The sequence below is a fragment of the Phyllostomus hastatus genome, unplaced genomic scaffold (genome assembly GCF_019186645.2).
Source record: "Phyllostomus hastatus isolate PE091 unplaced genomic scaffold, TTU_PhHast_1.1 phas_contig_34, whole genome shotgun sequence".
Lineage (NCBI taxonomy): Eukaryota > Metazoa > Chordata > Mammalia > Chiroptera > Phyllostomidae > Phyllostomus > Phyllostomus hastatus.
In genome coordinates, this window is record NW_025333857.1 from 63,135,061 (window position 1) to 63,161,583 (window position 26,523).

At 43.3% G+C, this 26,523-nt stretch overlaps 1 protein-coding gene across 2 annotated transcripts in view; it reads right to left on the bottom strand.

Annotated features, from left to right (window-relative positions):
* Nucleotides 1-26,523, bottom strand: part of ASTN2 (astrotactin 2) — an 821,211-nt gene that overhangs the window by 288,459 nt on the left and 506,229 nt on the right. For both annotated transcript variants that reach the window (XM_045840430.1, XM_045840429.1), the window contains exon 13: nt 14,118-14,306. In XM_045840430.1, the coding sequence (XP_045696386.1) occupies nt 14,118-14,306 (189 nt within the window). The remainder of the gene's footprint in view (nt 1-14,117; nt 14,307-26,523) is intronic.

A 26,523-nucleotide genomic window follows, 5' to 3' on the forward strand; every position in this document is an offset into this window, starting at 1 on the left:
CCAAATTGTCACAGCTAAGAGGAACCCAAAGACACAGGCAAATAAAGGTAAGGCAGTGGCTACGCAGGCCTTAAATTTCCCTCCTTGACCGAACTTCAGACAAGCTTTGAATCCTGACTCTAGGTCCCTAACCTCCCTTTTCTTAGAGCATTTTCTTTTGCAATGTGTCACTGTAAATTCTTCCTCTGCCCCTTTCACATGTAAATCTTTTAAGAAGCCTCTTGCCAGTGCTACAATCCAGCAATGTCTTTTTCAAGGACCTGGGAGCCACCACTTTGGAATGTAATCATCAAGGATAGCAAAAAAATGCATTTGCAAATTCCAGAGCAACTGCCCATGCACAGGACATGCCCCTTTGGCAAGCCTTACAGTACTTTTCCACGTGCTCAGGGCAGCCGTGAAAGCTCTCCTGCCCTTTGTTTCAGTGGAATGGAGCTCAGACCTCTCTCCCCCACTGCAATAGCCTTGAATAAAGTCTTCCTTGCCTGTTTGACCTTGTCTGGTGCACTTTTTTGCTTTGATACTCATAGCACTAGGTAAGATCCTGGATCAGAAAAGAGAATAAAAGAACATTCGGTCAAAACTAAGGTATTCAGGATAACTGATTTTATTCAAGGCCACCGCTATTGGGCTATTGCAATCTAACAGACTTACATAGTACCCCCCAAAAGTATATATTCTTTTCTACTTTATACCAATGTTTGAGTAGATAAGTCTTGTTCCGCTTGCATCTCCAGAACCTAGCACATAGTAAATACTCAATGTACATTTATTGGCTGAATCACAAGGTTGAAAGACAATGTAGTTGCATTGAAGTTTAATGTCAGGCTAGGTTTTCACCTCCTTTGCAAATATAGCGGGGCAACATGTCTGTAGGGCCTCTGGGCTTGTATATCCCCAGTGGCTGAGTCCTCACTAACTCCTTTGATGTGGTTTGAAATGGACAGAAACTTGAAGGGGCATCTCTTGGTGTAACTCTGTTCTCTGAACTATGAGATAGCAAGGAAGACTAAGCCCTGTATCCTATTTCTTTCCTTGTACTCTAGAAAGCATTCAAAACAAATTAAAGCATCTTCAAGGTCACAGCCAGTGCAGGCCCCTCACACAACAGAGAGAGCTGGATGGCTGATTTGAGGGTTAAGGTTCTTCCAAAGTGGTTCGGGATATACTGAATTAAACAGGACTGGGCTACCCAAATGCCTGCAGCTTCAGCTCTTAACTTGTGCCTGCTAATTAATTGCACACTTAATGGGCTCCTCTGGGGATCTTAGGAGACATAAAAATAAATGCTCATGCTGGACCCTTAAGAGCCACCTTTGAGGTGTTCCACTAGATTATCATTAATAGTAATTATTCAGTGGTGATGTTACATAAAACCCCAACCACTGCCCTTGCAGCTTTCTGTATTAATTCATATCAAATAACTGTGATCATAGCTTTCATTAGAATTGTTACTAAGTATATTTCTATTCAGAGCATCTCCCTGAAATGGAAATATTTCTCTAAAAATTAATTTTCTTGATACACATGTGTGGGCTGATTAATGTGATCTTAGAACAGACACACTTTTTCATTTCTCTGGGAGGAATACAAAGCAAGTAATGCTGATGAGTTTGCACCCACGTGATCTCAAGTGTGCCAGGAGGCACACTCCAGGAGAATGATTTGAACGAAGTAAGTGGTCACTCACACATCCTCAGATTCAGGTTAGGAAAATGTCACTAACATTTGCACATGTCTTTACACTTTACAAAGCATTTTAACCTGGCTCTTTTCATCACCTCTCCCTGCCTGCGATAATTCTCCTCTAGGATTGGAATTATAATGTTCCCTGATTTAGTGGTGAGCAAACTGGGCTTAGAAAGGTTTAAGACTGTGTAAAGTCATAGAACCATAAATGGTCCCGCTCCTCTGGTACTTAAGTTAACGCTTCCTGATTGCATGCCCATCCTTTGCCATGGTTCATCTCTGCAAGCCCATGATGCCCCTGGATGCTCATGTCTGCGGATCCTCTGTGCTCTTACTTGCCTGGAGCCCTCTCGGACCTAGCTCACAATAAATCATCCCTCTAGAGATCAGCCAGCATCTCTTTCAGGGGTCTCCCTGCCTCTCACCTACACCATGTCTGGGCCAGTGGCCCTCCGGTGTAAGAGCAAGAACCTTGACTATCTCCTTCATCTTTTCATCCCCAGTGCTTAGTACAGCACAAGCACTGAACAAAAGCTTGTTAAATGAGAACTAGTGGTGACAGCAGGCCTGGACCTTCTGACCTCAAGTGCTGTCCTTGGGCATCATCCCACTCCCTCCTGTAATTAAAAGAAAACAACAGTAACAGTAACAAATGACTCCTGAGGCGCTATGCTTTGTTCAGAGAGTAATATACCAGTGTTGCCTTAGCATAATGCAAATTGAGTAGAATTTCAGTGCTGTGGCCTCCATTAATTAAGGTTCCTAATGCTTGGCCAGGGGTTGGGCTGGCTTGTATCTTTGGAGTGTTTATTTATAAAAGAGATTGCTAAGCACATTAGTACATTAGCACTGTAAACAAGACCACCAGGAAAGGCAGAAGATACTTAGAAGAACAAACTGCCTGGAGTCACTTTGGAAGCACACGTTATGACCAAACAATCGCTGTGCTAATTACAATTGCTCTGCTAATTGCAATCGCTGTGCTAATTACAATCTATCCTTATCTGTTCCGTAGGTTCCCCATTGGACTTTTCCTTCTGAACTGTTAGACCTGCCTGAGTTACGGCCTGCATGTGAGCGCAGTGACATCGTGGCTCTTTAAAAATTGTCTCTGCTTCAGATGCCTCAGTGATTCAGATGGGCTTCCCACTCCTCGAAAAAGAACAGAGTCTAGTCAGAGATTTTGAAGCCAGAGAACTAGAAACAAAAGGAAGGAAAAGGGAGGGGTAGGGGAGAAGTGAAATGGACCTGGTTGCTTTTGTTGTTTTACCACCTTTTGCAGATTAGAGACACAGTTTTAGGTTAGTTGGAGAACATTCTGAATATACTATGTATAATTTCCTTTCCTCATAAAATGACCATGTTTGGTATATTCAGAGATGTGAACGTTGAGAATAAACCCATAAAAAATTGAAATGGCTATTTTTCTCTCTTCTCTTACTATAATTAGTGAGAAAGATTAGAGAGGTCTTTTTTAAAATTTATTTTCAGAGACAGTGGAAAGGAGGGAGAAAGACAGGGAGAGAAACATCAATGTGTAATTGCCTTTCATGCACCCCCCACTGGGGACCTGACCTGCAACCCACGCATGTGCCCTGACTGAGAACTGAACCAGTGGCCTTTTGGTTCACAGGTGGGCACTCAATCCACTGAGCTACACCAGTCAGGGCTAGAGAGGTCTTATTTAACCATGGATTGCAATTCAATACCCTGCTCCCCCTATACCCCAAAATAGAAGGCATCTTTCACTAGGTCTTAATTTTATGATTTTCTTTTTATCCTCAATTAAACTAATGTGTATGGACAGTATGAGAGTTTTATCTCAGCTCCTATAATGATAAAGTTCACCAGGCCAATGTCTTCTCCTAAATGGATATTCTCCTACTTTCCTGGGAGTCTGTCTTCACCTCTGACCGGAAGCAGACTGCAGCCAAGCTCTCCACTGGGAAGTCCCTTCAGCCACACCAAACCATGGCTGGAAAAGTGCTGCAGGCACGCGGAGAAGGCTCTGACCTGGGCTCTCAACCGTGGCTTTGGGACAGTGCAGTCAGGACAAGTGCCTCCCGCACTGGCACTGATGCTCAGAGCGTCCCTGGACCATCAGTGAGCAGAACGAATGGACAGATAAATGTGACAATAAATTGTGCTGTTACGCACTAATGCTCTACCTTATGCACTCTGATTGCAGGCCAGCACTGTCTGCCTTGGTCGCCGCATGCAGATCAAAAACACAATCTCTGTACTTGGTCACTCTGGAGGGAGACTCCTGTGGGACTCCACCACCCTCCAGTGCCATTGGCCTCGGGATTTGTTTCCTGCTTTCAAACAGGCAAATGGAGGAGCAATAATCCTTCTCCAGTCTGGGGCATAACCTAGGCTCACATCTAGCATCGAGTTCAGTTTAGCACCTTACTATTCGAAGCTGGTCCTCAGGCCCAGGAGTTCATTTGGAATGCAGAGTCTCAGGCCTTCCCCACAACCTACTGAACCACAGCCTACATTTCAGCAGGATCCCTTAGAGATCTGTATGCACTTGAGAGTTTGAGAAGCACTAGCATGAGTCATGTGCATTCAGTTCTGGCTATAAATAGACATATGGAAAATCCCCACCCTTCGATAAGATTTTCATGTATAATGATGATAGCTGTTTCTTGCTCCCCTGCACTTTGAGGATCACGTGGTTGGGGACTATATGCATGTGCACATGCCCACACTGCATGGAGGCTGTAGGGTGGGGAACAGGGAAGACCTTGAGTCCTGGTTCCATCACTTTACTGATGTATGACATTGGAAACCGCACCTCACCTCTCTAAACTTCAATTCTCTCATGTAAAAAGTATGACAGTCCACCTGCTCTGTTCACTTGTGCCATGGGAAAAATCTCTCTCCATACTCCTCAAAGATAGGCTTTGAAAAATAAAGAAAAAATAGTTTTACACTATCAATCATGTATAAGGACATTGAGAAATGCCCAGAGGGTGTGATAAGTTGATGAGAAGGAAAGGAAATCAGGAGAGGGAGTCGGTGAGCAAGACTCGCATGCAGACCGAGCAGTAGGGCTTACTGGTTAACCGTCATTCTGCCAATTTAGATGTGCTGCTTCTAATCTATATAGTAAATACTATCCTGGAGGTGGAAGATGAACACACTTCTGGAACTTGTGGATCTGGGCCCAGGCCCATTATCATGTCCCACACAGGACACATGGTCATCTAAGTCCCACCTTTCTAATTAGATGCATTTCACTGTGGACCATTCAGATCAAACAAAGAGGATACCCTCTAGGACACATCTAGGTGATCCAACAACATTGATCAGCAAGATCATATCTTTCCAAAGGTTGGATAAACACCCCACACACAGGTGACCCCAGGCTACTGTCCATTCTCCCCTGATGACAGAGGTGTATACCCCAAGAGACACAGAGCATGAAGGGCTGTGTTTCTGTTCCTGCCCTGGGCATTTCACCAAAGCACTGTATTCACCAAAACATGCACTGGCTGGAGGAAGTGATGAGGATGACCATGGCTCCAGTCCAGAGGTGAGTTTTGGGGGAATACAACAACAACAAAGTCTTCATCTACTGTATGTGTCTGAAAATGGGGGTAGGGGTGGGGAGATACAATTGAAGGAAGAGAAAACAATATTTACTGAGAGCCTACTGTGTCCAAGACCTTTGCTTATTAGCCCGTTAAATCTTCACCACAGACTTCTGAGGATATTTTGAGGTGAAACCTATTTCCACAGTTGGGGATCTTGAGGTTGAGAGAGGTTAAGAGATTTTTCCAAAGCCACATAGCTGGGAAATGACTGATGTGTAACTTGGACCCTATTACTTTTCATGGCTGCACCCTGACACCCTGAGTTGGGTCCCAGGCATGAAAGGGGTCAAGTTCCTGCAGAATCACGCACATGGGAGTGGCCTTTGCCTAAGGTTCTTTCTAAGTTATTGATGCATCAGCTTCCTACGGCACCTGAGTCCTTCCTGTCTGCAGAAAACAGGGACGGTGCAGGTGTCAGTCTCACTTAATCACCACGGCACCACCAGCAATCAGGGATTATGGTTACTCTTCCTAATTTAGTTCATGAACTAGCGTGCCTAAGGTCACAGAGTTGACAAGTAGCAAACTAGGACTCGAACTCTAACGCCGGGTATTTTAGACACAAGGTCAGGATATCCCTACCTTGCTGGATAATGTGAGGCTCCAGGGAATCCAGTGAAAATCACTCTCCTGGTCTCCTAAGCTGGGGGAAAAAAATCACTGATATGTCTTGGTGCAGCCCCACGTGGTCGGCAGAGGAGGAACAGCTTTGTGAAGCCCCTGGCCACGGGGTTTGAGAAGAAAGAGAAGAAACGAGTGCTGTGTTCTCACTTGAAAGCTCTCAGAATTTTTGTAAGTTCTGCTTGAACCTTAATTTAAAGAAAAGGCAACAGGAACCAGAAGGGGAGAATGGCCGAGGGCAATAGAGCAAGAAGTGGCAGGACAGGAGTGGAGACTCCGCTTTCTGCTTCCGGGGCCTACGGTGCACCGAACACGTGGGGCCTGACTCCCACACACGGTGCCAGGAAACCCTGGGGCAATGGAGACACAGAAGAAAGGTTCTTCTGCAGCCAGCCCGAGTCAGAACCCAGGGAGAATCGCCCCTTAACTCCTGTGATTCAGCCTCCAACTTCTGTCCTTGGTCCACTTCGAAGATCCCCGCAATGGTCCCCCTAAAAGGTAGCGTATAGCTGTGGCTCCAGCTGGCAAGTTGAGGATTTTGCCAAGAGCTAGAATATTACTGCACAGAGTGGCCTGGGAATAGTCTTGGAAACTGAAAGCTATGCCACTATTAATTAGCAATCTCTCCACCACCAGCATCCTTTGCTTCTCTTGTTACAATAAGATCATGGTATACTGCAAAAAACCCAGGTCTGAGAGTGCAGAAAAACAGTTTTTAGGTCTGGCTCTGCCGTTAATTGTTTATGAGCCTTGGCCTTGACATTACCATTTGTAGAGTGTAGAAGTTGGATCCTGTATCTTTAAGCCTTCAGTGTGGAGCCAGCCAGTACAGCCCAACATGCTAGGAGGTGGAATCCTGGCTTATTTATTGACTAGCTATATGAATTTAGGTAATTTACATAAGCATGGTGAGCCTCAGGCATCTCATCTGCAAAACGGGTTGGGTGCTCTCTACAAAATATTCCCCAAGGTTCTTCCATCTATAAAGTCTATGGTTATTTGGGAATTAAGTGAGGAAACTGACAAAAAGAGAACAGAAGGTCATCCTACAGCTTTCAGAGGTGGTCATACGGAGGTGGAGGTTGCTGGAAGCCAGGCAGGCGCCCTGCTAAAGGGCTTTGTTATTAGACCCATGGGCTAGCAGCGTTTAGTAAACAGTATTGATGTCCTACACATTTCTGGGTCTCTGTTTCTCAACACATGATAGGACTGAATGCCCTGATCAACCTTTTGAGGGGCACTGTGACTATGAGACTGGATTGGACCAATGAACTGCAAGCGGAATGTCATCTCTATGGGGAAGTGAGGAGAGCCAAGTGTCTTTCCCATTATTACAGAGTCCGTGGAAGCACACGAGGCTGATTCTTCTGTGCACCTTGATTCCCAAATACCATAATGTGTGGGGTGTATGGTATGAGTAACACATATGCCCTTGCCTGGGAAGCTACCAAGGTTTTGAAGTGGTCTGTTATCAGGCATTACCTAATACATCCTGGTTGCTACATCTATTTTCTTGTTTTGTTTGTGTTTTTTTTGTAAAGGTAAGTTGTTAAGGCTCCTTTGCAATAGGTATTGGAAAGATGAAATGAGAAAATAAAGGATGGGGTACAGGATCTGGCACATAAAAAATTGTACACATGGTTAAAGGTGGGGGAGGAAGAGACAGAAGAGAGAGAGAGAGAAAAAGGATCCAGAAGCAGCAAGTACAACTATCTCCCAAGAAGGCACTAGAAAAAAAAACCAAAGCTTTGGAGGCCACTTAATAAGACGGGACTCAGGACCTGCAGCTAGGGAACAGGTAGTGTCACTGGCAAAAGCCAACCTTCCTTAAATCCTTATAGAAAGCCTTTTGCCAGGTGTGGGTTGGTGGTGCCTCCACCTGAAATCACATGTCTTACCCCAAACTGTCTGCTTATGCTGTTCAATATGCACATCGGAGGAACAGACCTGATTGAAAAGTGCCGTCCTAGCAAATCTTTCATGAGCTCCTTATGCTTTCTGTAGGTCATTCTTGAAGACTCATGAGCAAATATCAGCTTCAGGCAGAACTGCCTTATTTTTGATAGGGCTTTCGCAAAACCTACCATTCTAATTTGTTCAGCCCTATTCCCAAGCAACTTCGCCTCGCTGCAATTTCTGAGACTCTGGGCTCAATAATAGTTCTTGCCTGATATTTATCTAAATCCAGGCAATCTATAACCAAAGCTGACCTTTCTTTCTTACAGGAATGAGGTAGGATGGATGGGGATGGGGAGGGGAGGAAGTAAAAATCAGATCAATTTAAAAAAATCAAATACTACCAGACTTTGATGAGTTCATCTCACACCAACAGCCTGCCCATTCCCTCACTGATCAAGAGCTCAGGGGAGGGGATTCTGATAGCGACCCTGCATTGTCACTCGGAACAACACAGGGCAGCGAAATGGATTAGTGCCCGCAAAGCCGAGTATCACTTACTGGGCGCAGAGGCAATTCGGAAGTGTGGTCTTTGACTCTTCACATTTCCACAGAACCCAACAGTTTACTAAAGGCTTTGATGTCCATTCATCTCCAGCTGAACTTGATTCCTAATCCAGGGCTCTCTCCTGGCACCAGCCAGCCTCTTAAAACAACCCTCATTCCTCCCTGAGAATAAATTCCCTTGTGACTGTAGTACAAACAGTGGGTCTTTTTTTTCTCTGTCATTGCAGGTCTCTCCTTGAACCCTCCTTTCTTTCACTCTTTTCCAAACCTTTCCCCATCTGTCCCCTCATCTCTTGAACCCTGTCCCCGCTCTACACGGTTTTAATTCTTTCTGTGCTCATCCTTCTCTCTTCCTGTCACTCAGGCTCTTACCAAATGCCTCCTCTATCTTGGTCTCTCTCTCCAGGGCTCTGAGTTGTCTCTCTGACTGCTTCTCTTTATCACTCTCGCCCTGCCTCTCCCTTTCTGTGTGCGTCTCTTAGTGATTGCTACCCTTCATCTTCATGCATGGTGGCTAGCTGGTAGCTACTGGACTCGTCAGAGCTCTAATCATCTCTGCGTGCTCATCTCCAGAGACAGGCTGCAGCCTGCGTGGGGCAACCTGTTGAGGTGGCCAGGAAGGGATCATTGCAGAATCTTGCTCCTGGCAGTGCCTCTGTTAAGATCCCTCCTCAGTTAGGAATCTGACATCTTTCCATGGCACGTGGTCTTCCCTCTCTGACGACAGCAGGGATAAATCAGGTGGCTCTTTTCACCACATGCAACTAATGGGTATTTAGAAGTTATATATATATGCATCCCTTATGATACAACCTGAAACCAAAAAAAAAACTGGTTCGGGAGTCACAAACACTATCTTTTAGTCTCTGAGGCACCCCAAATCACGATGAGCATTGGGCAAGTGATATTCTTTGCTGGGCCTCAGTTTCTCCACCTGTACCACAAGTAGTTAGTTCTGAACTAGTTAAGCTTTAAGGGCTTGCCCAGTTTGGAAACTTGGAATGTAAGACTTTTTGAGAAGCAGAAATCCAAGTTGCTTTTTTGGAGATTGAAGCGAGGACACGAGAATGCAGACCAGTCTTCTCTCATCAGTTGCGGGGTGTGGGGATCTGGGCAGGGGCAGGGAGAAGAACAAAGCAGAGTTGTAGCTGTCACACAGGAGTTTCTTTAGCTGGTGGGAAGTTTGAAATCCCGAGCCAGAAAGTTGTCAGGAAATGAGGCATATGGCAGGCCAGCTGGTGGGGTGCCTGCCGGCTACTCTGGAGGGCTAGACTAGAGATTACTTGAAGAAGAGAGGGAAAGGAGGAAAAGAAGGGGAGAAATGACAACTGCCTTTGATGCTGAAAACTTTGCAGGACTAATTTCTGGAACAAAGTAGCTGCAGACACCCCCAATCCTCCCCCCCCACCCCCATGCCCTCCCTGCCTGGGGCTCATGAAGGGATACTTGAAAGAGATAAATGTAGACTCATCAGAAGCTGCATGGTGGAAGTCAACTGCCTTAGCATGTGGCTCCAAGAGGTGACACCGTCTGGAGATGGAAATAATTGCAAAGAACATCTAACTGAAGCCAAGGATGGCAGAGCTTCAGAGAAAGGGGCTACTCTAATACAATGGTAGTCTGGGAAGTTCTCTAAATCTTGAGGCTGTTGTCAAAGAGAAAGTGTGGTCTCTTCACTCTACTCCCCTCCACGAGCAAATCAGGGCAGACACAGACCCTGTCTACTCACAGAGACAACCTAAAATTGAATAGTTGGGAACAAAGAACAGAGAGTTTGAGGCTGAATAAAAGCTCCCGATGGGATAACATTCTGTCTGAGCCTGGAGACTCCCAGGCCAGCCTGAAGGAGCTGAGCTCCCTACTGCTGAGCAGTGTGTCGGTAGTGGGAAGGCACGCACTCCAGGCCACCAGGAGATCTGCCATCATGGGCTTGCTCCGCAGTGACATGCTCTGTGGCCTTCACTAAGCCCCTTCACACATAAATCCTTGGATTCCATGAAGCCCCTTTTCAATCTAGCATCTCACAACCCAATGTGGATCTTCCTTTCGGACCAAGCTAATCTTCACACAGAGAATGAGAGCTAGTGCCTTTGGTCGTTTATCACATGGAGTCACTCTGGAAGTTGTTGTGAAAAATCAAACTATATAAAACATACACGGTGCCTAGCATCTGATAAAACATGCCTTTTTTTTAAAGATTTTATTTATTTATTTTTAGAGAGGGAAGGGAGGGAGAAAGAGAGAGAGAGAAACATCAATGTGGGGTTGCTGGGGGTCATGGCCTGCAACCTAGGCATGTACCCTGACTGGGAATCGAACCTGTGACACTTTGGTTCACAGCCCGCACTCAATCCATTAAGCTATGCCAGCCAGGGCTAAAAACATCCCTTTTTAAACAGGAGGCAGGGAGACTGCTTGTCACATGTGGGACCAGGATTTGGAGCCAAGTCAGTCTGGAGATCTGTTTCCTCGACTGTCCCTCCTGCATATCTGTATGTCTGGTGTCTGTGGCCTCCTTCCTGGACAGAAAAATGCCCTTATGGCTCTTCTCTGTCTTCAAACTCCAGTTCACAGGCCTCATCTTCTAAGAAGCCCTTTATCAGCAAACTGGTTGCATTTTTATACCCCTATAATGAACTATCATAAAAAGAAAATAAAAGAAACAATCCCATTTACAATTGCATCAAAAAATACCCAGGAAAATATTTAACCAAGGAGGTAAAAGATCAGTGCTCAAAAATTCTAAGACACTGAGAAAAGTAATTGAAATAGATACATATGAATGGAAGCATACAACATGGTCATAGATAAGAAGAGTTAGTACCACGAAAATGTCCATACCACCCAAAGCAATCTACTGATTCAAGATAATTCCTATCAAAATACGAATGGTGTTTTTCAGAGAACTGGAACAAAGAATCCAAAAGTTTATATGGAACCACAAATTATTCCTTGTAATTCCTTTTGAAAGTCTTCATATAGGAACTCTCTGGAAACCACTGGCATTCCTTGGAACACCACATTGGAAATTAAATTTTCAGACATTTTTTTTTCAATACCACGTGTTATCTGCAAGCTTGTAAATTCCTTTCTCAAAAGCAAGGGACAATTTCTTTAATTTTTTTTTCTTTTGGGTCGCACATAGCACTATTCTATCTATCATGATACTAAAGACAGTTTCAGAGATTTTGTTTTTAAAATACTGTAGAAAACTAGTACTTTACAATCTCCATATTGAGTAGTTCATCCAGATTGTCCTTAAATTTCTTCGAGAGTTTTTCCAATAAGGTAGCATTCCACCTCTGCTTGAGCATCTGAGTAGTACAAAGCAATTTGCTGGAAATTGGAGGGCTTGACTCTGCCACTAAATTGCTGTGTGGCTGCCAATCACTCCATCACCCTTGCTTCCTTCTTCAACCTTATCCTTTTGCCTGCAACTGCTCACTGGACCTTGTCCATTATACCTCACAACTATCTGCCAATATTCCTTTTTACCTTCAATAGTATTCCCATCATCCTGCTTGAAGTCACCAACGGTCTCGTGTGGCTTCAGTAACAGACACCTAACTGACCCTCCATTTCACTCTTTCCCACCCCGCCCTCTCCTCAGTCTCCTTCCCAAGCAGCCACCGTGAGGCTGAAACATGCAGTGCAATCCTCACATGCTCTCCTCTCTTAACCATTTAAGAGTCGTCCCGTTTGCTATGAGAATAAAGACCAGGCCTGCAAGACTCCCACAATCAGCCACTGCTTACTGCTTGGGCTTCACCTCCTACCTAGCTTTCCTCATTTGCTCAGCCGTAACCTCACCAGACTTCATTCCCTGAAGTCAAACGATTTGATTTTTCCTTCTTAGAATATCTGTCTCTGCTTGGAGCCTTTTCCAAGGCTAACCCCCACGCCTCTTCCAGGTGTTAGTTAAATAACTACTTCATCTGCAAAGTAGACTCCAAAGCCTTATTATCGTTCTCTAGTCCAACAGATGTGCTCCTTCTACTCTCTAAACTAAATTAGATCCCGCTGTTAATTGCTTTCTTGGAACCCATAACTTAACTGCATCGTACCTACCTACCACAAATTAATTGAATGCAGAAGCTCACGATCACACATACACACACACGAAATACATAGCATCACAGGGTACAGGGTCATTTTCCTCTCATTTTCAATTGTATCCCACCCAAGTAACCAGCATGGTACCTGGGACATATGAGATGCTCCAAGAGCATGTGATGGCTACATCGGTGAATGACTTTAGGGAATTCACGGTTCCATTCTAGTTCTCTGAAATTGGAGATAATGAGGTGTGTTGAATTAGAGGACAAGAGCAAACCTTTGGAGTCAGCAAGACTCACATCTCTCTCGGTAGATGGTGACCTTGAGAAAATCACTTTACCCCGCTGGTGTTAACTTTTCTGTTGTAAAATGAAGGTCATGGTGCCTCAAAGGGTTTTACTAATGAAGTTTAAATGGCATTCTCCTGGTCCCCTCACTTCCTGGAAGGGGGATTTGGGAATGTCACTTAACATTTCCATTTCTTATCTGTATGAAGGGGATAATAATAGCCCCTGCTTCCTAAGACCCTTTTGAGGATTACATACAATAATGGATTACACGTGCTTAGAATGCCCTCAGCATGTGCTGAAGAAATGTTAGTGGCTATTATTGTTATTATAAAAGCTTAATATATAGTAATTTTGAATAAATAGTAGCTAGTATTACCAGCCCTACTGCAATGGCCACTATTAATAATTAGATGATGGAATAAGGATGGTGATTACTGTGATGTTTCTTATTAGTTCTGATTTCTGTTGATATAACCTCAAATGGTGGGGAGAACCCTGCTTTGCGATAATATCCCATCATGTATTCATGCAAAACTGTCTAAAAGTATCATTTTGTTTTTTTAAAAAAGCAACTTCTTATACATGGAACAATTCTTCCCACTCTACCATATTATGGCTCTTCAGATTCTGAGGCATGAATACATCCCACCCAAGGTCTTTCTTCTCCAGATAGAACAGCTCCAGCTTCTTCAGCCTTCCCAGGAAGCCGTGTGCAATTGGACTGCCTGTCTAATCTTCATGTAATTTGGCCAACCCAGTCCCCCTTCTGTCTGCTCTCATAAGAGAGCAGTCTCGTGTTTTAATTTCTCATATGCCCCTGCATTTGTTAACAGGGAGACAGGTCCTTGACATATTGTTGAGGGGAAAAAAAAAGCAATATCTAAACAGCTTTACTGCAATTTGGTGTGCATGTGTGCACATGCAGAATGTGCAGATATGAGGAAGAGGGGGAGAAAGGGCTGTTTTAAGAATGTTCAAGAAAATGTTAATTCTGTGTATTTATGGGTGAGGGTAATTTTATTTTCCACTTTGTTAAATGTCTTTCTTTTTGAACTGCTTGAATAGTCTACACAGGACACCTCTTGTGTAATAGACTGAAAGATTAATTATTTTTTTAAAAAATCCATTAACTGTACTTACAGGATGATTTAATATTAAATTTAAAATATATGCACAGAGTTAGAAAAATGGGATAAATAAGGGCTAGATTGGTAGACGAGGAACCTCATGGAGTGAATTGTTCTAACTTCTGACACCTCATGGGTATAGGCATCAGCGAGTGTGGGAGATGATTGCCAGTGTAAGAGGACTCTATTCAGTGGGGCCCATGGCTCCTCCCCCACCCATATTTTGGGTCAGTGACTCAACCTATGAAGTGCAAGTATCTTCCTCATACCTAAAGGTCATCTGGAAGACTTGGCCTTGGTTCACATGCTGGGTCCGGTTGTTGTAACCATGTAGCATCTCTCCAAAGAGGGTGTCGTTGAATTTGGAGTCAGGTTTGAGGCACTTGGGGCCCTCGCAGACATCTGAGAGCATTAGGCAGGATTTTCCATCAGGAGCCAGCTTGTACTCCTCCACACAACTGCGTGATAAAACAGAGCCGAGAGTTAGCTCCGTGTGCTGGGTGTCCCCACTGGAGGTGACCTAAAACCAAGGCCTCCTTTGCCTGCAAAACAGGTCAGAGTTTAGAAAGGGAGACAGCTATTCTGGCTGGAGTCTATCTAGGACACAGGTGTCTTGAGAAAAGCACATTAATCCTGTAAATTGGTAAATTCAAGGAAAGTCATTTGTGACATTTTGGCGGAGTTGAGGGGGAAACCAGAGTGCACATCCCTGCACAAAGCAAATTTAAAAACTGTTTTCCATGAAATACACAGACTTTAAAAAGCATGACAGACCAATTCACTGGGAATTATCAACTAGTTCCTCAAACCAGAATCTATTCCCAGTGAATCTGTCGACAAAGGCTGAAGACAATGGCAAAAACAAGGTTTTTATTGTGCTTGCAGCTCCGAGGTGATCCTTCCAGGACCACTGACAGTGTGCACACAGCTGCTGCTGCTTCTGTTCAATTAGCTATGTTAGCAGCCTCTGCTGGTCTGTAACTACCCAAGCCTGACAGCAGACGGGCCCTTTGAGGCAGGATGGGCTCCTCGATGGACCAAACAGGCAGCTGAATGGGATGTGGAAACAATACTTGCAATTTTGAGGTTTGCAGTGGGAAAAAAATCTCTCAAAGAGAGAGAGGGGAGAAAGGAGGAAGCAGAAAAATTGGCCCCTGAAAAATCAACCCAGAAACTGGAATTCTTTGAGTGTCCACTTGCTCATGGTCCTTTGCTAGGAATTAGGGATAGGGTGCACATAACAAATAAGACAAGAGCTACACAACTGGAGAGATCTGTATAAACATTATCTTCGTTCCTTTGGACCTATCTGACCCCCAGTAAGTCATTTAACTTCTTCAATCTCATCCCTCACATGTGAAACGGGATAGACACTCCTATTTTACCTTAATTTACTAGGGTACTAGAAGGTCTGTTGGGAGCCATCCTGCCTGGTTTCAGAAGCTGTAACCTCCCGTGGCTAAGGCTGAGTCAAAAGATCTTGGGACCGTAATCCACTAAGGAGACAAAACTTATGTTCCCCAGCAGGGGCTCCGCCTCTGCCCTCTTTACGTCACCCTGCTTGGCCATTAGTGCATGACCAGTTAGCCAATGACAGATAAGATTCCTCAAGAGAGGGACAACCTAAGACAGGCATGGCAAGAAGGGGCCATCAGGGAAGGACTTGAGGGACTATAGAAAAAGGGGGCGATGAACCCTCACCCTTCAGCTTTGACATAGCCTGAGTCCTCATTCTATCTGTAAAAAGTCTCCTAATCTCTTGGCTGCCCACATTCCCCAACTGACTTAAACCTGAAACAATGCTGGTGGTGGGTGTCACCCTGTGCTGAAAAGGGCACGTTCCCCTGGGTGATCAGGCCTAAGAAAGAATGCATGAAATCCTGTGAAACCTGCTTTGATAATACCCTCCATTTAAGTGATAAGGGTCCAAGTGTGGAATGAGTTTGTTTCCCCAGTGTTTTATGGCCCTTACCTATCTGACCCTGACTCAGAATAAGCCCTCATACTTCTTTGAATGTTATCTATTGTTTAATCATCACTGCCTGACAATGACTGAGCTTTGAGTATATGCCCTGTATTCCTGTGCAAATTAAACCCAATAAAAGCCCATTGAGGAACAGGCTCAAGGTCCTTCTCCTTTGAGAGATCGGCTACCTTTCCTCCCCAAGCAGTTCATGTCTTGGTAGACTTATTCTCATATGTGGCAGATGGGCAGCCCCCCACAGAGGTACCATGATACATTGGCAGCAAAAACAATTAGAAATTGCTAGGCATTTAACAAAATAACTGCAGTAATGGTGACAATGGTGGTGTTTCTATTTATTGAGCATATAACATCCACTGGGTACTTTGCATATCTATTTTCTAACTATAAAAAAGGTCTCAGCTCTGCTCATTCCTGCTTTACACAGAAGCAGAATGAAGAGCCAAGAAATAAAGCATGTCATACCATATATGGCAAAGCTGGCATTCAGATTCAGGCCTGTGTAACAACCAAGGCATCTTTTCCTACTCTTGTTTCTCCAAATCCAGTTGTTTCTATTTGCAAGATATGACCCTGGCAAGTCTGTTCTTGTTGGAGGCAGTAGAAAGCAGGCAGTCTCTTCTTTGCCTTTCTTCTGTGAGGTGGAGCAAAGATCTACTGAATCTGAGTCCAAAGAGTCTCAGGCACTCACGTGAAAGAAGGAAGGGGCTCTGTGAGAAGGTTTGGGTAGAAAATCTTCTCAGGTTGCAAGAACCAGTAGCTGGTAGGAGAGACATAAAACCCAACTAAAGGCAGAGCTGAAAACTTGACCCAGGATCACTCCAGTGAAAAACCAGGAACACCTCATGCATGAAGCAAGCTGTCAGCCTTTTCTTGCTCTCTTCTACCCCCCCAGTTTATTGCACAGACACAGTCATTATCTTCCTAATGTTTACATGCTCTTGCCCAAAGTGCAATGGAAAGTTCTTCGAAGAAGTCCTGTCCTGGCACCCTGGTCCAGTCTATTTTCCTTTCTTTTGCATTTGATAAATTAAAGTAACTCTCCTTTAGTAGAGTTGCAGTACAGATAAAGTGAGTTATATAAACATACAGAGAACATGGCAAGTGGTTGACGAAGTCTGAATTCATCCATTTGCATCAGGAGGTTTCCAGCAAATATGAGAAATAGTTTATTAAATGGAGCTGGCTCTCAATCTTCACACACACACACACAATTACCCTTTTGTTGTAAATGATTAAGTGTTATTGAAGTCTACAAAGTAAAATGTGTAAATTCTTCATTTCCCACTCCACATATATTCTCACTTCCTATTCCAGTGGTTATCATTGTTAACTATTATATATTCTTCCAAAGTTTTATTAATGTATTTATAGATACATATTAAACATATAGATTGATAAAATGGTCTGTCTAGGAAATATCCAACCATGTAATATGAGAAATAGAGACATTTATTGAAGAAGATAGACGGTACAAGAAGCATTGTATAGAGGACAAAGATGCCTCAGTCCCCATCAAAGTTGGCACCTTGGGACTTGGCACAGTTCTCCCAATCACCATCAGCTGCCCTCTCATATTTGCCTGAATCTCACTGATGGTTTGATATCTCTTCCCTTTCAAAGGTGGTTTTAGTTTTGAGAAAAACCAGAAGTTGCAGGGCAACAAATCTGGGCTGTAGCAGGGCTGAGTCACCTGGGTGATTGATGTTTCACCAAAAAACTCTGTACCAGACATGATGCATGAGTGGGTGGGTGCATTGTCATGATGAAGCTGCCAGTCACCAGTTGTCCATTGCTGCGGCCTTCTGAATCATCTGGATAGTTTCCAGGGAGGAATGTTAAAGCTTAACACAAAATTTGATGCGGACTTGTTGCTCTACTTGCTCAGTCATTTTGAATGTGACAGCCACACAGTACACATGCTCACTCAGCGGTGTCTACCACCCCCATTCACTAATACAGTGAAATTGTCATTGTTCACGCATGTGCATTCCAGTCCATTCCCCTTGGCTGCCAGGTTACGTCAATGTCCCACAAACAATTCTCATTATATTAACAATGGTTGGACCTTTTCTGGACAGAATATATAGTGAGACAAGCATTTGTACCTAATACTATTTCTTAAACAACTTTTCAAATCAGAATTCATAGAGATCTATCTTTTTAATGGTTATTTGGCATTGCACAGTATAAATGTACCATAATGCTTTTAGCTAATCTTTATTGATAGGCATTTTGGTTGTTTATAGCTGTTTGCTATCACAAACAGTGCCATAATAAAGATCTCTGTACATATATCACTGCACTTGTGTGTATTTCTGTAAAAGAGATTCTTAGAAGAGGAATTGCTGGGTCAATGATTTAGGAATTTCAAAACTTTGATAGATCTTCTAAAATGACTGTCTGCAGAGACTTTACGAGTTTACAGTTCTGTCACTGATGAATGAGGGAGCCCGTTGCCCACATTTTTCATGTTCATTATGGCCAATTTGGGATGGAGGAAAATAACTCACTTATGTGTGGATTTGCATTTCCCTGATTACTGATAGGTTCATCATCTTTTCGTGCCAGAGTCATGCGCATTTCTCCTCCTGCAGACTGTCCCTGTCATGTGCTTTGACCATTTTTCTATTGTAATGCTTGTCTTTTTCCTCACTGGCTCATACACATTTTGCAAATTTTGTGAACAGTTACCCTTTTCCTTCCATATATGTTGAAATTTTCTTCCAGTTGGTATTTGTATTTTAATCTTGCTTTTGACATCTTACAACCTCTCTATTGCAGTCCTTTATTGCTTCTGAAATTTGTGCAATGCGTAGGAGACTGTAAATGATGAAACATCTTTCCGTATATTCTTCTAATACATACAGTTTTTACATCTCTAGTTATTTAATCTGTGGAATTAAATTTTGTGCATGGTAGAAGTGGTTATTTTAACTTAATTATTTTTATAATAAATAACAATTATTTGGAGGGTCCATCCTTTCACTAATTTGAAATGTTATATTGTCATACACTATATCCCTATGTATACCATGTATATACATGGTTGGAGTTTTCCATATTGGATGATCTGTATATTCCTGCAATAATTCTACCCTAGTTTAATTACTATAGCTTTATATACTATGGTTTGGATATAGCAAAGTAAGTCTCCTCCCTAACACAAACACTAATTTTCTATTCAAAGTTTTCTCACTGTTCTTACTCATTTTTCCCTTCAGATAAATTTCAGAGTGGGCTTGTAAAGTTCCATATAAAACCCTAGTGGAGTTCGGGGTTGGTATGGCATTGCATTTGCAGAGTAAATTGGGAGACAGTTTAATATTTTTTCCTTTAAGAAATATGTATTGAGAGCCAACTCCATGCTGGGCACTGCTGACATCTGTGGCAGAGATGGCGTGACCACGCGGGGTCCTCTTCCCGGATGCACTGTAGACTCCGGTTCTGAGCCTCCCTTGCAGTTGGGCTGGAGGGACCACGTGACAGGACTGTGAAGGATGGAATCTGTGCTGCAACGGTACAAGTTGCTGGCAGACCCAGCTCTGTCAAACAGCCTGTGTGTCTCTCAAGCCCTCTGTTCTCTTGCTATGACCAGCTCAGAGACCCGTTGATCTAGATGCATGCTGCAGGATGGAAGAAGGCTGCCTGCTCACAATGGACCTTGCATGGGCACTGCACTAACCTCTGTGTACAAGCTTCTGGTTTGGGAGGATCATTTGCTGGAGCACTATAGCTTCTCTTATCCTGACTGATACAGCATCTTTACAGTTGTGAGTCTTGTAATCCAGAAAACATAGTTTGCACCTCCATTTATGAAAAGTTCCTTTAAACCCTTTACTAAAGGCATTGAATTTTGATCATAAGAATCTTGCCCATATCTGGAAAAAAAAAGAATCTTGCCCATATCTTGTGGGGGGTGGTCCCTCATAGGTATTTGTGTGATGCACTGTGCTCTAGAGATTACAAACATGTGTTTTGGATGCAGACTACCGGACCACCAGAGTCCAGACCCTGGTTCTCTCACTTATTGACTGTGTGACCTTGGACAAAATGCTTAACCTCTCTGTACTTCCTTTGTTCACTATAAATAAGTCCCCACCTCATAGCACCACTGTTAGGATTAAATGAGTTATGTTTGGAATATGGTGTGAAAAACATATAGCTTCCATTATTACAGTCTTTTTCACTTTAGGAGTAAGATCCGTTTTCCTCTGATGTGTTCCCTCATATTTCCTAGTGAGTTATTGCTGACATTGAGCAAAGCTATTACTGATTTTTGTACATTGATTTTTCATCCTACCACACAAGGAACACATCCGTTCTAATATGTCTACAGATTTTTCTAGATGGATAAGTATGTGTTTGCCCAGTGTGGGTGTTAGAATTATGTGAGCATTTTGAATATATTAGAACGCTGTCTTTTTACTTCCTTTCTCTGGGTCGCTTTGTGGTCTCTGGGTCTCTGGGTCACTTTCTCACAGTCTTAACTGTGGTTATCCGTTCTTTGATGCTTTGGTCGAGTCTGCCTGTAATACCCTGGGCTTGATGTCTTCTTTTCAATTGCAGTTCTTTAGCTCTCTTATCAGTTTATTTTATGCTATCTGTCTAGTTAGATTTTCTAGAGCATCATGACTTAAATTTGGTAATTTATGTTTTCTAAGAAAATATTGCATTTTATCAAGACTTTCAAATGTATTAGTGTGGAGTTGTATACAGTATCCTCATTAAATTTGTTTTATCTTCTGTGCTTCTATGGTTACGTTTCTAGTTCATTTCTAATGTGTTTATTTATGTTCTCTGTTTCTCTCTCCTTTGAACAGGGCTTTTAATTTTATTGATGAGGCTCCTTTTGATTTTTTTCCTATTTCATCTATCTCGGCTTTTATTTGTATTAATCCCTTCCTACGGCTGTCTTTGACTTTGTTTTGAAATTCCTGTTTGGCCCCTTGAGTTGAAGCCTTCACTTGCTTATTTGCAATCTTTCTTGCTCCTCAATAAACGCCATAGGGCTCCTGACTACAACTGTGCCCACATAGGGAGGTGGATATGCAGCCTTCCAGCTCCTGCTCCTTTTTCAAGAGATGATGATCTGAGTCTGTGCTTTTCCTGACCCAAGAGTTACTGAGAAGGTTATCCTTTTGTAATCCACAAGTAGACAGATTCACTTGCAAGCTCGATGTTGTTAATATTGGATAGTGTTGCATCCTAGTCTGAGAATGCCGCATGCACAATTTCTGCTTTGATGAATTTATTGAGATTTCATACCCCTAACTTAAGGAGGACACAAAGTGTCAAGTTCATATTTTGGATCTAATTAAACCTGACCTTGAACTGAGGCTGTACTACCTACCAGCCTCATAGGGTCATATATATATGACCCTGATGAAATCTGTAAACGACCCTAGGCCTCAGTGTCATAATCTATTAAATGGAAGTAATATTAATCCCTACCATAGAGTTGATGTCAGAGTTTGAGACAACTTAAAGGATAAAACAGTGTCTATCATGTAGGAGCCAGTGAATGCACCAGCTGTTGCGAAGGCTAGTGTTATTATGACTCTGCTATTATTATCTATGATTATTATCTGATCTACTAGCCCACTGACACTTTCCAAGGAATGTAAATTTATTTGCAGTGGTTTTGGCTTCTCTCTAGATCTAGGTTTCTTAAGGTCTGCAGAGCCACCCTTCTTTGACTCTTCTTTGTACAAAAATTTATTCATACTACATAAGTGGGAACTTCTATGTGCTATTCATTGAAAATGTTATACACATACACACGTGTGTAAATATACAAATGCACACACACACTTATTACATATTATGTGAATATATACACATATGTGCAAATACACACACACACACACACACACACATGCAAAGCTCAGCCCTGCATTCATGATTCCACAGTCCAGTATAATTTTTTTCTGTACATGACTGATTTGCTCCTTATTACAACCTGTGGTAGACAGAATAATGGTCCACAGAAATTGTCCACATCCTAATCCCCAGAACCTGTGAATATGTTACGTTACATGGCAAAAGGAATTTTGTAGGTATGACTGAGAATTTTGAGATGGGAAGATTATCCTGAATTATCTTGGTGAGCTCAATGTAATCAAAAGGAGACTTATAAGAGCTTATAAGGTAGACAAGGGTGTTAGAGTCAGAGAATGAGATGCAACTTGGAAGCAGGAGGGAGGAAAGGGGGAGGGGGGAGAGAGAGAGAGAGAGGGAGAGAGAGGGAGAAGAGATTGTGTCTCTGGCCTTGAAGTCTTGCCAATGCCTAGATTTTAGGCATTCTTATTGCCACAGCTATAAAATTATAAATCTGTGTTGTTTCAAGCCACAGAGTTTTGTGGTAATATATCGCAGAGGCATTAGGAAATGAATGCACAACCTTCGCAAAGAGGTACAGCTTCCAATTTCAGGTAAGAAAACTAAGGTGCAGAGAATTGACGGGACTTGCCCATGGAGCTATGCCGTGTCGATAGTGGTGGTAGGAACTTCACCTGGGAGTTCATATTTCAGGGCGTGGGTGTATGAGTGTGTTTGAGAGTTGTGCGTGTGCTTTTAGCCCTATTACAGCTGCAGGTTCATGGTGATTTTCCTTTGCCCAGGGGTAGGAAAGGATTCTGGCTCAGCGGGAGAGGAAGGAGGGGGGATGAAAGGCCTGGGGAAGTTAGTAAGACCCCAAGAGATGCAGGGAGGAAAAAATAGGGACTCACAAAGGCTAATGTTCCTCTCAGTTCTGAAATGTGAGCAACGTGCTCCCTTAAGCCACCTTAGGGCACACGATGACTTATGCAAAGGTCTGTTTAGTTGTTGGTTCCTTTTTTTTTAAATGTTATTTTTGTACCAAACGACATAAATATAAGGCTCCTTTAGAACACTCTGTCGTCTGGGAGATTTTCTTACAGAAGCTCTAAAGAGTGTTGGCTCATGGGAAACCTGCCAATATCTTCACGAAACTGTATTTATACATATGCCAAAATGAAAAAAAAACACACACACAAAATAAGTGCAAAGATACAAACTGGGCATTTTAGCTGAAGGGAACGAATGTGTTACCCTTAACAAGCCCATCACAGCACAGAGAATGCTAGAACTAGATGGAACTTGAGAGACTGTACCATGCATCCGTCTTTGTGCTCGGTCAAGAGCATCTTTTACTTAATCCTTATGGCAGCATCGGGAAATGGGTACTTTCATTTCAGCCTCGTCCCTGAGGACCCTGAGGCTTGGCATTTTAAATTCCTTGACCAAGATCCCGTGAACATTTTAGAAACGCCAGGGTCTTGACTTGGATCTTCTTACTCCAAATCCAGTGCCTGTTCCACTTCAGCACAAATAACTTCTTCCAATCTGCTTGTTTTTCAAAAGGGGAAACGGGGACCTACAGAGAATGGCATTTATACACATTTCCAAGAGCAGAATATTTATTTATTCATTCGTGTATTTGCTCCTTCACTCATTCATTCCTCAATGGTTTGTGGAATCAATAATTTATCGACATGCCTGTGTTAGAAACTACTTATTTTTAAACAAGGAAGGGAACGAGATCCTAGAAAAAATTAAGAAGAGAGCAAAGTGAAAGGCAAAAAGAGCTCAAGAAACTACACATCATATAGACTCACACCAATGTCGGGGCTGAATCTAAGAATCCTGCCACCAAGGCAAGAGAGAAACAGAGGCTTCTGAGCTTTACTGGTCCTGACACCTATAAGAAAGCTCCCCCACCACTTATTTACACACTCATTGGCATCAGGACCAGGACCCTCTGGGTCCTAGCAGCGGTGATCTGATACCGTATGAACCCCACTAGCCAGTGTCACAGGAGTCTCTCTCATGAAGGTCCTTGGGATCCCCCCAGCATGACCCAAAATGCAGTTCAGTGAACCTGTTCTCCGAGAAGGCTCCATCTGAAAGCTTCCCTCATGGGAAAATTTAGAGTTTCTCCCCCTCCCCCCGCCCCCCGTGGGTCTATCACAGATGGATGCCCAGCTATGTACACTACTATTTACTGTTTTTATTATTTTAATTTATTGATTTTTAAAAAATATTTTATTTATTTATTTTTTAGAGAGGGAAGGGAGGGAGAGAGAGAAACGTCAATGTGCGGTTGCTGGGGGCCGTGGCCTGCTACCCAGGCATGTGCCCTGACAGGGAATCGAACCTGTGACACTTTGGTTTGCAGCCTGTGCTCAATCCACTGAGCTATGCCAGTCAGGGCAATTTATTGATTTTTTTAAGAGAGAGGAACAGAGAGAAAGGGAGGGAGAGTGAGGGAGAGACAGAGGCAGAGACAGAGACACAGAGAGAAACACCAATTTGTTGTTCCACTTATTTACACATTCATCGGTTGCTTCTTGTATGTGTCCTGACCAGGGATCGAACCTGCAACTTTGGTGTATCAGGACGACGCTCTGACCAACTGAGCCACCAAACCAGCGTCAACTTAAGAGTTTCTAGAAGAGCTATTTTGAAGGTAATATATTCCCTTGAATTCTTTTTAGAAGAGAGGGAAGGGAAGGAAAAAGAAGAAACATAATTCCATGAGGAACTTCAAGCTCATTTATGTACCATGTTGCATCTACCCGAAGACCCCCCAAACTTATAAGAAACCCTAGTATTTCAGCTAACACTAAAAATGAAAAAAAAATCGCTTATTGAACGTTGTCAAAATACCGACAGGAAAATATATCATAATTTCAGGGAAGTCAAAATGTGGAAAACGTGGGACCTTTAGAGTCTATGCAATAAAAGTGTTATCGCTGCAGGACTTGTCAGAGCCTTCACTGTCCCCGGATGCGCCGGGAACCTTCCCCGAGAGGGCCCCAGAGCGCCGATTTCCCACACGGCTTCATCGCCAAGCTCCCCTCTCTTGTCCGTAAGCAGCTCGGGGACCTAACGCTGTACAAAACCCACACTAGGAAACCCCTGCCTGAACAACTGCCTGGGAACACGCCCTACACCGAGCTCCTGAAAATCTTTCCAACAGCGGAGAACGCGAGGTGGTAATAATGTTCGACAAGAACCTGTTTGACACGCGGGGGTTCTGTGTTAACCGTGAGAGGTGCACGGCTCTATGTTAACGAGGGGAGGTCAGTTCCACGTCCTCCAATCAGAAGTCACAGCTCAGGCCCAACCCCAAAGCAGGGAACCGCCATCAAACAAGTACCTGGACGAGTGCCCCCAACCTCTGCATCTAGCCAGTAAGAGTCAATATTCAAATTGCTGTCTCCATCCCGTTTTCTGCTATGAGAGCAGACTCAGCCTTGGCAATGAAAATAAACAATTTCCATCTAATGATGAATAGAAAATACATACACTTTATCTCCTCTCCTTCTTCAACTCACTTAAAAATGACACTAAACAGATAGGCTACTATTCGAGGCTGGACATAGTTTTTGAGCTCATGTTTTAAAATATGTTTTCATTACATTTTAGTGAAATTACTCTTGAACACGTTAAATATTCAAATCAGAAGAAAGCAGCTACTGTACCTCTCGGCTACAAGAGGAGGAGACCTGTCTGTTTCCTCCTCTAAATGACCTGAGAAATGCTGATACTTCAAAAATGTAGATGACAGGCTCACTATTTCTTACACAGGCACGTAGGAAACATCTTTCTTAGCGAATTAAGTCAGGAAAACATGTATACCCTCTGGGGGGAAAAAACAAACAAACACAACCTTCCTTTCCTCAAGCAAGGACAATGATATAAATTTAGCATAGAGTTAAATTTATGTCATCTCGACACACTCTCCCATTTCAGGCTCCCAAAACCATTTCCTCACTCACCCTTTCCCTCCTTACAAATGGCTCGGGTAGGTGCTGCCTGTATATTATACATTTTTTTACAGGTTGGATTTATGTGAATAATATTAACTTCTCTTGAAAGAATGCACAGTCTACACTGTAAACACCCACGAAGCAGACATGGTTGCTAGGTAACTTGCCAAGGTCTTGGGGGAAAGTAATGTTCCCTCACCTATAAGATTTCATTCTAAGTGCCTCAGCTTAGTATCCAATGACCTTATCAACCTTTCTTGAATTCACTAGCTTCGCTCTACCATCTAGACACCTGTGCTCTCTCAGCACCCATCAGGACCAAATGCGGCTCGGCCACCTGTCCCCAATGCCCCCTTTGTCCCCGGTGGGCACAGGCTTCTGCGCAATACTTCTCTGCATCCTCCGCATCCCACAAAGGACTGGGCACAGAGTAGGCGAAACAAATCTCAGGTAGATGAATCCCTTAATTCAACAATTAGGATTTTGAAGAAGCGGAGCAGTGGTGCAGTCAAGCAGTAGAAAATGACAGGGGGACACACACAGGTGACTCAGACCCAGTCTCTGCTCATGGGGTGTTCATAGTGCAGTGTGACTGAGACCAGACTAGAAACAGGTAAAACAGGTAAGTCAACAGAGCAGTGGGGCTATACCACAGGGAGAAGAAGCACAGGGTTGCGGGGGCTAAGTGACCTCACAGAAAGGATTCTTTACTCACTTTTGGGGAACTTGACCTGGCTAGGGGCTGATAACCAGGGCAGCTAGCCAGAGGTCCAGTGTACAAGAGGCGCTAATATTTCACAGGAACAAATTAGAACTCCAGGCCAAATGTAAATGGACCTCTCCCTTGCAAGACGGTCTTGTGGGTAGAAATGAAAAACTACAAAGCAAAATAAG